Below are 13756 nucleotides of genomic sequence, written 5' to 3'. Positions count from 1 at the left end.
TATGTATGTACGTTATATATTGTGTCATTATATTATATACAGCTGTTGCTACTGGCAGCAACTAATGCGCCAGACTCCGAGGGAGGAGCGTGGGAGGAGAATCTTTTGCGAATAATTTCAAGGGCTTTTCATTACACCTCACACACACACACGCACACATATATACATAACTACATACATACATATGTATGTTTTTGTGTGTAGAAAAAATCAGTCTAATATATTAAGGCAACGTGAGAGCTTTTACATGTCATCGTCATCGTCCGTTATTTCTTCATTCTCCACTTCCTTCACTGCTCCAGCCAGGGCCGTGCCAAGGGTTGCCATTTGGCATGTGCGCCAAAATGTAGGGGCGCTCAATTTGTACGCGAAATGATTAAATTTTTGAATATAAAAAGGTGCGCAAATATTTGTTGGCATGGCTCTGGCCTGGCCCTCTACCATTCATTCTTATTATCCTCAACCTTGTCCCATCAAAGCTTACTTACACCTAGGAGTTGTGTGTGTGTGTGGGTGCTCCCCAGTGGTTTTTGCTTAGTTTGTTTTTTTGATGTTTACAAATCGCTTGTCTATTTTGGGTTAGCTTTGCGGTTGGTTCTTTAACATTAAAGTTTAAACTACATATAATGTATGTATGTATTATGTATGTATATAAATTCTTTGTTTAGTTTTGAAGAATATATTGGCTAGCAAGGGAAGAACAATAATAATAATAATAATAAAAAAAACTACATACATACATACATATGTATGTAATGTAATGTAATGTATGAGAAGCATTTGGTTTTGTGTTGTTGTTTTATAACAATTACTTAGTTACGGGGCTTCAGGTATGGTAGCTGGAGCTGCCTCGGTCTCCACCTCTTTTGCTTTTTTTCCCTTTTGTTTTGTTTGCTATATACGTAGTAGGTATGTATGTATGTAAAGTTTTACATTCTATTTTTTAAACATGTTTTCCTTTTGTAATACTAAAAATTGTAATTTTTGTTGGTATTTCTTTAGAATTATTGCTGCTGATCCTCTCTCTCTCTCGCTTCCTTGCTCTTGTACAATTTCTAATTAATAATTCAAAATCCATAATTATTGTAAATTTGTTGGTGTATGCAACATGTACATGTACATATTATGTACATATTTATGTAACATATAGTTATAGTTTGTAATTTGTAGCCTAAGCAATATCTAAGGGTTTAAATCGAGTTATGTTGTTGGTGAAAAAGCTAATCAAACCTTTTGTATATATATACACACACGCACAGGGGAGTCCTTCGCTCTATCCCTTGTAATATCTAAATCTAGTTTTATCTATGGGGTAATCTATGGATTATTTCTATCTATAATAATGGTAATAATAAGTTGTGGGGGTTATACACATGCAAATATTGATGTCTGTCCTATGTCCTATATCCTTTATATCATTTATATATTTATCAAATATGAAGAATATCTATTATGTTAATATTTACACTCGATTTACCCACACATACAATTTAACACTAAACGCAGTCGTTTTATAAACATTTAACTTTGATTTCTTGGAAGTGTTTTTTGCTTTCTCAATTTGCTCTCGCATCGATTTCGCTCCTGGCTGGGACTACTCCACGCGCTCTCGCTCTTACTCTCCCTCTCTTTGTCTCTCTCTCTCTCTCTCTCTCTCTGTGATATGTATTAAGGGAGGCTGAAGCGTAGGCGTAGCGTGGAGCGTCTGTGTGTCTGCTTGGCAAACAAATGCAAATCCTTTTAGCTGTCGAAATATCTGTCCTAGACTGTTGTCCCATCTCCATTGTCCAACTCCAACTCCAACTCCATCTCATCGCTCTTTGTGTCCGACTCTGTTTGTGCCGCCTCCGACTCCGTTTGCGTTGCTTCCTTCTCCTCCGATTCCTCCATTTGTGAGGCGCAACTCTTCGCTTCTTCTGCTTCTGCTTCTGCTTCCTCCTCGTCTTCTTCGCTTTCTTCTGTTGCGGCAGGCACTCCCAGACTGGAGGCAGCGCCACTGGATGGTTCTTCTGCCTCTGTCTCTGTCTCTGCCTCCGCTTCCGCTGTACACTCCACAGTCACCTCCTCCAGTTGCAGCTGCAGTTCCACCTGTTCCTGGGGAACGTTCAGCTCCAAGTGAGAGTGTTCCTCCATTGCCGGCACTGCCGCCTCCTCTTCGCTCTTCTCCTCCTGCTGTTCCTGCGCAGCGGCTGCCTCGTCCAGCTTCTGCAGCAGCTCCGGCGACAGCTCGCCAACATAATCGAAGCCCTCGAAGGCATCTGGGACCGAGCCCGAGCCAGTCCCAGCAGCCGCTGCCTGCTTCCGTTTATCCGCCATCAGCTTCCACATGCTCAGCAGCGTGTTGAAGTTCATCAGATCAATGGCAGAGTGTGGCCCCGCGGCTGTGCCGCCGGAGGCCGAGGGTGTGCTCTCATCCTCAGAGCTGCTGCTGCTCACGGCACGGATTTTGGCCTTGCAAGTGGCTGCTCCTCCAGCTGCTCCACCTCCAGTTGAACGTCCACCGATGATGGGCGTCAGCCCGGAGAGCTTCAGCTGCATGTTGTACTCATGAAACTCTCGCTGGATGGAGCTGCGCCGCGAATTTGCCATCTCGTCGGAGCTGCTCATAATCTGATTATATTCGCGCAGTCCCAGCTCCTCCACGGGCACGTAGTGCTCCCCAATCTCCACGAGATAGACGCAACGATTGACGTGCGAGCGGAAGCGCACATCCTTGTGATTGGGCGCCCAGCAGTGGACCACATGCCCGACCATGCCAGCGCTTGGCTCCCAGTCCTTCCAGGACAAGCGGCCGCCATTGTTGCGCATCAGCTCGCTGGGCCACACAACGGCACCAATCACGTCCAAGCAGTCGTAGATCTGGGGAAAGGAGAGCCGAGAGTTTAGTTGGTCGCCGTGAATTCGGTCTGCTGTCGTCTGCCCCACTTACCCCCGTTTCATCCACAATTATGACCTTCTTGAAGATTTCAATGCGCGGCTTTCTGGTCTGCCCCGAGCCAGCCATTGGTGCTGCTGCTGGCACAGGCACAACTGCTGGCGACTCCACTCCACTGGTCAGCGGTGCTGCTGTCAGGCAAATGGGTCCCTTGGTCTTGCGTGGATAGTCGCCTGGGGTCGTGATTATGTTGCCAATGGCCAGTCCCAGGCTGCCCGAGGAGGAGGATAACTTACCGCCGCCGCTGCGTGGACTCTGCTCGTGCTCCAGCTGGGCCGTGTGTGGCAGGGCCAGCAGTTCCTTGTTCGCCTCCAATGCGGTGCCTGCTCCTGGCGCCTCGCCACTGGCTATGGGCAGCGTGGCTCTACGCTCGTGATCCCTGCCCCGACTGCTGCTGGTGCTGGGGGCCCCCTGTTGGAGCAAGCTCCTGCCGCGCATTCCGCTGCTGCTGCTGCTGCTGCTGGCACGCATCGCGGAGCCCTGGCTGGAAGTGCTCGCCGTTGCTGTTGCTGTGGCCGTGGCAGTGGCCGTGACCGTCTCCTGGTCCCGCTCTCGCTCTCGCTCCCGCTCCCGCTCTCGATTCAGCAGCCCCGCAATGAGTGTCGTCGATGTGGGCTTGACGGGCATCACGGCCAGGCCGCCGCGCACCACCGCCAGGCTGTCGCTCACGTAGCTGCCATTGTGGGCCGGCACATTGCCCGACCTGACGCCGTAGTAGCTGTTCACGGTGAGCGTGTTGTACAGCGGGGCAGATATGAAGACGGGCGCCAGCTCCGCTGACTCACCGCCAGTGCTGCTGGCAGTGCCGGGTGGCGCAGCCGCCACACCCAGACCCACACCCACACCCGAGCCAGTGGAGGCACCCACCGCAGTGGCCGTGGATGTGGCACCCACCACGCTGCCGCCGCTGCCAAAGTTGCAGGGAAGAGAATTCCCCCCTGGCTGCTGCTGCTGCTGCTGTGCAGAGTTCTGCTCGAGGGCCGAGCCAGAGCTGCAGCCCTGACGGCAACGTTCGCGTATGCGATGCCACCAGCCCAGCACCGTCTGGCGTATGGTCTCCAGCGTAATGGCGCCGCCAATGATCTGGCAGAGCTGAGTGTTGGTGTCCGCGTAGGAGGTGGTCAGCGGGGAGACGTAAATGGGATAGCCAATGGGCTGATCGCAGCTCGAGTTGATGATATTCCGCAGCGCCTGCTTGGCGTTCTGGATGCTGCCACGCTCCGGATTTCGATTGCGCAGGTAAATCAATTCCTGCTGCTGCCCTGCCCACAGGCCGCGCACGCACTCCCGATTCAGTTTGATCACGCGGAAGCTGAGGAAACGTTTCGTTAGCCTGATGATGCGATACTCATCGGAGCCATCCTCCATGACGTGACGCAGGGCGAGCAGATTGGGCGCTCCACGCAGCACAGCGCTGCGCCACACGGGATCTGCTTCGTGTGAGATGACCAGCTCCTTGGAGCAGTTGTCGATGGCGTCGTAGAGCGCGTGCGGATCGAGGAACTCGTCGGGGTTCGTTATGTGATCCTGTTGGAGTTTCAGGGCCATTTTCACTGCTGGCGCCACCACCGAATGCAGCAGTTCCATGTCCGCAAAGACCCATTCGTCGCGCGGCGATGTGATCCGAAAGTCGCCCTTGAAGAGCGCGTGCAAGCCGTGCAGAAAGAACTCCACGCCCGACATGGAGCTGTGCGAGGCGGTGGCCAGGGAGCGACGCGCCAGCAGGCCCAGCGCCAGGCACAGCGACACCAGCGGCGCATCCTTGCCCACGCTGGCCAGCTTCAGCTTGAGCGGCGGCACAGCCCGCTCCCTCTCTGCCGTCATGGAGTCCTCCTTGCGCAGCGTTTTTCCTCCTCCAGCTGCTCCTCCTCCTCCTCCTCCTCCTCCCTGCAGTCCTGTGCTCGCGGTTGTTGTCTTGGCTAGCTTGACAAACACATTTTGGTCTCTGTACGTCACGTAGCCACCCAAGCCGGGCGCACTCTCTGATGTCTGGCGCGAAATGTTGGCAAAGCTGTGCGAACCACTCAGCTGTTCGGCAGCGATGCCCGCTGCTGCGGCGGCACTTGCCGTGGTTCCAGTTCCAGTTCCGGCTCCGGCTCCAGTTCCAGTTCCAGCTGCTCCACCATCCTGCGGGGTGGAATTCTTTTGGTTCCTGCCACCGCTGCGCAGCTGCTGCTGCGACTGCGACTTGGACTGGCCGCTGCCTGTGCCCCCCGAGCCACCGTGCGCAGAGAGATTCGGTGTGCTCTTGGAGTCATTGTGGGCAGGTGTGGAGTTCGCTTGGGACGCTGCCTGCGCTGCTGCTGCTGTTGCTGTTGCTGTTGCTGCTGGTGTGGTGGGTTGGGTGGCTGCCGCCTGCGCCGCGGCCATCGATGATGCTGCATCCCGTCGCATATCCACGCAATAGTTAATCCACTTGAGATAAACGTAACAGAAGCTCGAGCGCGTAATGCCAACGGCACGAAAGTCAAAGTCCTCATCCAAGTTAAAGTTGAAAACAGGATCAAGATCCACAAACTGCCGTCCGAGCGTGTGCTGCAGCGCATCCTGGATGGGGCCCGAGGAGAGCCACTGCTCCAGCTTGGGATTCCTCACCACATAGTAGATAATGCTCTTGATGTAGTACGTGATGAGCACCTTGCGATACTCAAACACTTGCAGCGTGGCGCTGGCCAGATTATCCGATATGGAATAACCCTCGATGACGTACTGCGCGGCGACCACTTGCCAGGCGAGCCAGCGGGTCGAGAACATGGCATTGGCGCTGAGCAGACGCGGCAAATGTCCCGGATCGCAGCAGCAGCAGCCATCGTTGTCCTCCACATCCTCCGTGATGGCTTCCACCTCACGCTGCTGGCAGTAGGTGCCGCGGAACTCCAGGCCGCGCATCTGGAACGTGCACAGACCATTGCCCAGCTCGATGATGTGCACCAAACAGTTGAGATCATCCGAAGCGAGAACTGTGAGAGGAGGGGATAAGAGTGTGATTAAAGCTTGAAGAAGAGTCGGGGCTCACTCACTCACCAAAGCAATCGCCTTGATTCACATTTCCCCAGCGACCCATGAGCAAATCGCCGCAGAGGGAATGCTGCAGGGAGCGCGTCAGGTGCTCATAGAAAATGCTATTCAAATTGTTATCATCAGCGCCCAGGTCCCGCTCCAGCTGCGAGCTGAGACGCGTGTTCGAGTGATCGATGCGTCGCGTGTTGTAGTCCCGCTCCCAGAACTTGATGGGACGCACGTACGAGGTGAGGAAGATGGCGCTGCCGAGGAACGGATTGAGCGGCGTCGACAGCAGCGCGGAGATGCCCGCCTGCAGGAACAGCATCGCCGAGTGGGGCACACTGAAGGGCTGCGCAAAGGCATGGAAAGCGGAGCCCCAAGTGATTTGCCAGGGTGCAATGTAGGTGACAATAAACTGAAGCTGCAGCAGGGACAAACAGTTTGGGAATTAGCATGAACAGCGGAGGAATAGGCGGATCCACGTCTTACCTTGAGCAAGAAGTCACAGCACTTGCGAAAGGCCAGCGAAACGAAGAAGTAATCAATAATGAAGGTCTCTGTGGCCATGGCGAAGTCAATGCGGAACAGCAGCACCGTAAAGATGATGATTAAATATTGGTTGGTTGGATCCGAGTAAGCATTTCGCACAACTAAGTGAAGGGAAGGAAAAGAGACATCGATTAGAGAGAGAGAGAGAGAGTTGCAGAGCTATTGGCTCTATTGGACTACTCACACTTGAGCGCACAAATGGCAACGATGAGCGTGCCCCAGGGCAGGCCAAACTTCGCCACAATCAGCTGCGAGTCGGCGGTCAGCGATGAGATGGCCAGCAGCGGGAACAGCACATTCCGCTCGAGCACACTCAGGTAAATGTAGAGCTTCTCGAACCACATTATCTTCGGTGCGTTTGTGACCTCGAACTGCCCGAACTCGCGCTGTCGCAGCAAGGGCCGTGCAAAGCACAGCCACGGCATGTGCTTGCGCATCTGCGGCACGGCATAGTGCAGCAGGAAGCCCAAGACGCCAATGAACACGTACAGGACCACATTGAGGTCTGGCTGGAGCACCGTGAAGACTGTGCTGCAGTGCAGTCCGAGCACACTGACGCCCAGCAGCGTCATCACCACCAGATCGTTCTTCAGTCGGGTTGTCACGGTTGCCTGCAGTTTCCTGGGCAGCGGATCGGGCAGATCGTTGCCGCTGTTGCTGCCTGTGGCACTGGCACTGTCGCTGCTGTTGCTGTTGCTTCGATTGCTTCTGTTTGTGCCGCCGCCGCTGCTGCTGCTGCTGCTGCTGCTGCTCCTGCCGCTGGTGGCCTCCGTTTGCTGCTGCTGCTGCTGCTCCTCTGCATCGTCTGCCTCCGCCTCCCTGCCTGTGGCCATGTCTGCGGGCGTCTCAGTCTCAGTCTCCTCCAACTTTGACTCGTGCTCGTGCTGCAACTCCAGTGTTTGGCCCTCCCCAGTGTCAGCTTCTGCCCCTGGTTCCGCCTCTTGGCCAACTGCCAGCGAGGCGCACGAGCTGGAGGCGGTGATGGCACGCTTGCTGCTGCTGCCCAGCGAGGAGGCTTTCGACTTGCTCTGCATCTGCAGCTCCTGCTCCTGCTCCTGGTCCTCCTCCTGCGGCTGCTGCTTGTCGAGCGTGCTCAGCTCTATGTGCTCCTGCAGCGGCTCCTTGGCAGACTGACGCTTACGCTTGGGCGTGCTGGTGGCCAGCTGAATGGTGGGTGTTGGTGCAGGTGCAGGTGCAGCCGCTGCCGCTACCGCTGCCGCTGCCGTTTGTACATGACTCAGCTCATCCGCCTGGCCGTCGTTGTCCTCGTCATCATCGTCGCGATATGTGCTCACAATGCACGTCTTGATGAGGCGCCACAAGTGACTAAAATCGCTGGCACAGCGCGACAAATGATAGCCCAAAGGGATGAGCATGGCGCAGAATATTGAGAACAAAATGTACTGCGTGCCACGCTGCTCATCCAGCGCACCATAGAGCGGTCCATAGAGCAGCATCAAAGCCAAAACAGAGCGCAAAATGCACAGAAATGAACCTGCCAAAGGGAAAGCGCAAGAAGGATTAGACAGGAGTGGGGACTAGGCCAGTGGTGAATAAGTTAGCGAAGATTATCACCTTGGGTGAGTATCAGCCAGGGGTTCGGGGATGAACTTACCCAACAAACTGCTCGCCGCATTCCCACCAAAGACATGCATGTCAATCTGCTCGAGGAGATACATGAGGAAGGTGTTGATCTGCGGACACAAGCCCACCGAGAAGATGATGGGGAAGCAGAGCAGCAGCACGTACAGCGCCTGCAGCAGCAGGCCCACCAGATCAGCGGGCGAGTAATGAACCCCAAAGAAGGTCAACGCCTCGGGCGGTCGGGCGGCATAGTCCGTGTCGAGGCGTTTGAGCAGCAGCAACAGGCCACCGCACAGGCAAAAGTAAATGGCCCGCGAGTAGGCCACCGTTTTGTTGAAGCCATGCACGGGCGAGGCAGCATCCGGCTGGACGCTCTTCACCAGCGAATACTGAGCTCCCGCGATGACCGAGCAGAAGAGCAGCGCACAGAGATCCTTGTAGTGATCGTGCTGCAGGATGGCAGCGCCCAGGCAGGCCACCAGGGTGCACAGCACACTGGCCAGCAGCACGTGCAGCCAGTGCAGATCCCGATCGAAGAGCGCCAGCAGCTCCAGTCGATCCATGGCAATCTTGAACTCGCGCTCTTGCCCGAACCAATTGAAGCGATATTTGTAGAAGCTCTTGGGCGCCGCTGGCTTCTCCGCCGCGGAGAGCAGACACGCGGGTCGCCAGTAGTCGCAGTAGGGCGCAAAGTGCCCGTCGACATTCAGCATGGGCTGGCTCATGTGGCCGCCAATGTGGCTGATTTGATTGCTGGGATGATTGGCCAGGCCAAGTGCCTGCAGCACTCCACTGCCACCAGTTGCTCCTCCTGCTGATACACCTCCACCTCCACCTCCACCTGCACCTCCTCCGGCTGCTGCTGTCTGCGCGGCAGCTTCGTGGAGACTCGCATTGGCTGCGACGGCGTCGTGCAGCTGCTGCAGCGCATCGCTGCGTATCACATTGATTAGTCCCTGCACGGAGAAGGCAGCGCTGGAGGCATGACGCGACGAGGCACCTCCACCTCCAGCTCCACCTGCAGCTCCACCCATAAGCATGCCCAGCGTATTCCCCGCGGATGCTGTTCCATTTGTCACCTGCGTGTGGGAGTGCGAGTGGGAATTGGCCTCAGCAGCGGCTGCCAGCTGCTCGCACATGAGCTTCGCATCGAGCCGGAGCTTGTCCCGCGCCAGCGCCCGCTCAATGTGCGTCATGTGCTCCACGGAGCTGGCCGCCGGGTAGGTGCCCTGCAGCGCCTGGATCGCATCCTGATAGAACTGAAAGTGTGCGCTGGACATGTTCGGTGGCACGAGGCTGCTGCTGGCAGGTATGGGCGTGCCGTCCGAGGAGATCCCAGCAATGGGTCGCCCGCGCTCGTCCACGGCGCCGCCGTGCATCAGCCAGAGCATTTTGTGTATGTCCGCCGTGAGGCTGTCCGTCAGGCTGATGCTGTGCGTTGAGTTCGAGGACGAGGAGTTCCGGGAATTGCCGTGGCTCGCCTGCAGCTTGGACTGGGCCTTGACCAGCGCCAGTTCGTTGCACGCGCCGCCGTCCTGCTGCTCCGCGGAGTTCAGTCCCACGTGTCGGCGTCGTCGCAGCTCGTCCACTTCCCGATACTTGACGACTTTCGGAATGGCGCCCAGACTCTTGGCTGCCATCTTGGAGGTGCACGGCTGCTCCTCGTCCAGCTGCAGGACACTCTGCGACTGATGCTCCAGCAGCTGATCCTTCGAGCTGGCACTCACCTGCTCGCAGTCGCTGGAGGGACAGCCCGAGTCCGCCTCGCTGCGTATGGGCGGCAGGGGTGCAGCTGCCGGCTGGCTCAGCTCTTGGCGTAATATTTTATCTGCGACAATCTCCCGCAGCGTTGCCTGCTGCCGGTTGCGATCGCTGAGCAGCGGTGACCTCGAGCCTGTGTTGTTGTCCGTTTCCTCATCATCATCATCGCCAGCAGCAGTTGCAGTGGCGGCGGCAGCTCCCTCCGCTGGCTGCAGTTTGCGCTGGAAATGATGCTGATGCTGATGATGATGATGATGGTGGTGGTGGTGGTGGTGCTGCTGCGGGTCACACCCCTTGAGATGATCATCCAGCTGGCTGTGCGTCTGCTGCAGCTCCGTGAGTATGTGCTCCAGATTATCATCGAAATCCTTGAAGACATCGTCGTCGTCGTCCGCCAGAATGCCACCCACATCCGACTCCGCGCTGCGATGCGTCTGACTGCAGCCCAGGGCGCGCGTGCGCCTCCGTATGGGCACATCGTCCAGCTCATCGTCATCGCATTCGGCATTCCCATGGCCATGTCCCAGTCCCAGTCCGTGCTGCTGCTGCTGCTGCTCCTCGTTGCCATTTCTCTCGGCGTTTTCGGCATGCTCCACAATGGGATAGACCGGCGGATCGCTGGACAGCAGCGCTGTGGTGGAGCCACAGGCGCTGGAGCTGCCAAAGAAGAGGCTGCTGCAGGTGCTGCCGGCTGCGGGGGGTCCACCTGCTGCTGCTGCTGCTGCTGGTCCTCCTGGCTCCGCATAGCCCTGGGAGCTGTACAGATTCAGGTGCTGATTCCGCACGAGACTCTTGCTGGGCGGTGGCAGTGGATTTCGCATTTGCTGCTGCCCCGAGATGGCCTCCACGCTGTTCGGATGCGGACTCAAATTGGACACCGACGGCTGCTGGCAGAGCACCTCCAGGGCGGTGCTTTTGATGCGCCGAACGCCCCCGGAGCTGGGTCCTGCTGCTGCGGCAGTTCCGCCTGCTGAGGAGGGACCAGCTCCCGCGCCTGTGCCACCCGCGAGCAGAGCTGACTTGGAGGCCGACGCTTGTCCGCTGTATTTGTGATGATAGCTGGTGGCATTGGAATGTCTGCGTCGCTCCTTGATGCCCCCCGAAGTGGAAGCAGCAGCCGCAGCCGCAGCCGCAGCGGCAGCTCCAGATCCGCCAGAAGCTCGCGCTGGATCCGGCGCCAGCTGCAGCGCGGACATGGTGCTCGTGGGATCCTTGCGTATGATGGGACCACCGCCGCCCAAATGATGATTCAGATGATGATAATGGTAGTAGCCATGGTACAGATGCGAGCGCCGGAATGTCGGCAGGTGCGGCTGCTCAATGCCCAGGTCCGATTTGGTATAGCTATCATCCTCCAGGTAAACATCCGACGAGGAATCTGCAAGGGGAAAAGGGAGTTAAGAAGGGACAGGGTCTCAAAGGGTGCCGCTCACCCAATATCCATGATTGCAGGGCACGCGTGCACGCATCGGACACACCGCCGCTGCCCGAGTGTCGCGCCAGGCCCAGCTCCATGTCCTCCACATCGTTTGGGCCACTATTCCCTCCGATTACAGCCAAAGCGCCAATGCTGCTGGCTGCATTCTGATGATGCGGATGGTGCGGATGATGGAGTATCGACTGCAGCAGGCTGCCGCGATGGCTCTGATGGCTTTGATGCTTCTGCCGCTCATCGTGCGTCTCGGAGCTGCGATGCCGCTGCAGGCGCGAGGAGCGACCTGGCGTGGGATTGGAGCTGGGCGCAATCACCACCACAGCAGAGGAGGAGCCACCAGCGGCAGTTGGCTCTCCCGCAGCGCTCGCGCCCGCGCCCGCTGGTGTGCTGGCTATAAAATGCTGACGCGAACTGGCCGAGCCACGCGCCTTGCCCCCTGGCTGTGAGTGCAGAAACGATTGGGCCGGCGTCGTGGCTATCGTGTCCGATTGGTTCCGCATCAGCCGGTGATCGTGGTTGCTGGCGGTGGCAGCTGCTGCCGCTGCATCCAGGCTGCTCTGCCGCTCCAGCCGGCGCCGATGGCGACGACTAAACACCTCCGAGCACTTGCGCGAGAGATGCCCGGTGCGTATGCTGGTGGGTGCGGTGACAGCCACGGAACGTGGCAGCTGGCTGCTGCTGTCGTTGCCGCTGCTGGCGCTGCCCGCGCTGCTGCCGGCCGCTGCCTCCACCACCTCCGGATAGACGGTGAGATATTTGCTAAAGAGATCGGCCTGCACAGCGGCACTGGTCGCAGCGCTGGCGCTTCGGATTGATTTGGTGACGCTGGCCGAGCCCGCCAGCGATTGCTGATCCTGCTGGCTGCCACCGGACAGCATGGAGGGGGCATAGAACATCAGCTCAATGGACTCGGAGCTGTTCTTGCGATGCACATCGACCTTGAGATCTGCAAGGAGGAAGAGTGAATAAAGTCAGGGACTGTTTCGGACTGGCTCGCTGGAGCTTGCCTCACCAATTATGCTGTTCCCATTGTCTATGGACATGATGCTGTTCTCCTCGCTGGCCTCGTTGATGGCTTGCTCGACGGAGATGCGGGAGCCGCCCGGTCGTATGACCTTCATTTCGATGCCACCCTCGTCGTCGTGGCGCGGCTCCGTCTCTTTGGTTACCTTGAAGAACTGACTCTTGAGATTCACCTCGGACATGGTCTGTGCACGATCGTACAGGCGATGCAGCGCCAAGTTGGCCAGCTTCACCATGAGAATGGTGAGACTGGTGATGACACAATACAGGCACCATGTCAGCCAAGTGCTAGGGAAATACTACAGACAGAAAGGAGAGGAGGGTAGGACTTGTTATAGCTGCAGGTGCCGCAGTTGCTGCTCCAGTCGAGCACTCACCAAGTACGCCACAAAGGGCGAACAGACCAGATACAGCCATAGATACAGGTGGACCACGTTGCAGAAGACACCCTGATGCGGATCGTAGAAGTAGCCACCGGTCAGTGAGGCCCACACGCCCTGGCGCAGTATCTCCAAGGTCTGCGAACCCATGGTGGCCTATACTGCATCTCTATTGCTTCCACCTTCCACAATTACGCCAGTGGATGACTCTGCCTGTGGCCTGCCTGGGTCGGGTGTCCAGCGTCGGGTCGCTTCTTGTTTGTAAGCGGATATGCTGCAGAGCGGGCTAAGGGGTGGGGGGGCTGCCGCTCTGCTTAGTCAGTATTCCGGGGAAATCGTTCGATCTGGTCACTGGACACTGGCTGGGCAAGCAGTTGGCTTGTTGGCAGGAACAACACTTGAATGGGCACAGGGACGAAGGCGTTGCTCTGTGTGGGCGGGGGGTGTGGGGGGTTGTGTGCATGCAGAGCGAAAGCGAATGCAATGCTGATTACTGCTGCTGCTGCTGCGGCTGCGGCTGCGACTGCGGCTGCTGCTACTGTGGGTGCTATGACTGGGCGCTCCGCTGCACGAGTGTAATGACAACGGCTTAAACGCGAAATGTGAAAATGCAGCAGAAGAACGAACGAAAATCGAATATCGCACCCAATCTTGTAATTTTTTTCTTTTGTTTTACTTTTTTGCTCTGTGCTGCTGCTGCTCAGTGTGACCACGGAATTATCGATCAAATATACCGACAGACCCTCGCGAAGTACCCTTTCATTTTAAAAATATACTGTAAATATACCGTAAATCTTAAATTATATTCCTCGATTTTGATGTTCTATTTGATATTACCACCTGGTTGGGACTCTCAGCTTTAAAAATGTATTTTTACTCGAATCATCATTTAATTCCCCGCAGGATTGGCCGATTTTATGATATAGTTTTCCTCAATTGATTGCCCAATAAGGTTAAAACTAAGAAGGTCAACTACAAAAAAATATTTGCTATACTTAATATTGTAAAGCCATTTTAGCAGCTGCTTTAAATAATTAAGAATGATTTTGTCTTGGACTGGCATGCTTTTAACCTTTTCATATGCTT

At 56.1% G+C, this 13756-nt stretch overlaps 1 protein-coding gene across 1 annotated transcript; it reads right to left on the bottom strand.

The window, feature by feature from the left end:
* Positions 1 to 533: 533 nt before the first annotated feature.
* On the bottom strand, positions 534 to 13374 carry LOC117581594 (protein pecanex). The gene is made up of 9 exons (XM_034268950.1): positions 12668 to 13374; positions 12280 to 12589; positions 11266 to 12213; positions 8103 to 11210; positions 6672 to 7982; positions 6428 to 6588; positions 5960 to 6359; positions 2930 to 5895; positions 534 to 2859 (listed from the first exon to the last, which is right to left on the bottom strand). The coding sequence occupies exons 1-9, from the start codon at positions 12818 to 12820 to the stop codon at positions 1762 to 1764; spliced, it is 10455 nt and encodes a 3484-aa protein (XP_034124841.1). The 5' UTR covers positions 12821 to 13374; the 3' UTR covers positions 534 to 1761.
* Between the last annotated feature and the right edge of the window lie 382 nt (positions 13375 to 13756).

This window comes from Drosophila guanche, unplaced genomic scaffold, assembly GCF_900245975.1.
Source record: "Drosophila guanche unplaced genomic scaffold, DGUA_6, whole genome shotgun sequence".
Taxonomy (NCBI): Eukaryota; Metazoa; Arthropoda; class Insecta; order Diptera; family Drosophilidae; genus Drosophila; species Drosophila guanche.
This window is presented reverse-complemented; position numbering and strand designations above follow the sequence as displayed.

Excerpts from the sequence above, each read along its gene's own strand:
- LOC117581594 (XM_034268950.1), bottom strand. The coding sequence starts at position 12,820 with ATGGGTTCGCAGACCTTGGAGATACTGCGCCAGGGCGTGTGGGCCTCA. Across the intron at positions 6,589-6,671 it reads TGCCATTTGTGCGCTCAAGT|TTGTGCGAAATGCTTACTCG; the intron begins GTGAGTAGTCCA and ends CCCTTCACTTAG. Across the intron at positions 5,896-5,959 it reads GAATCAAGGCGATTGCTTTG|TTCTCGCTTCGGATGATCTC; the intron begins GTGAGTGAGTGA and ends CTCCTCTCACAG.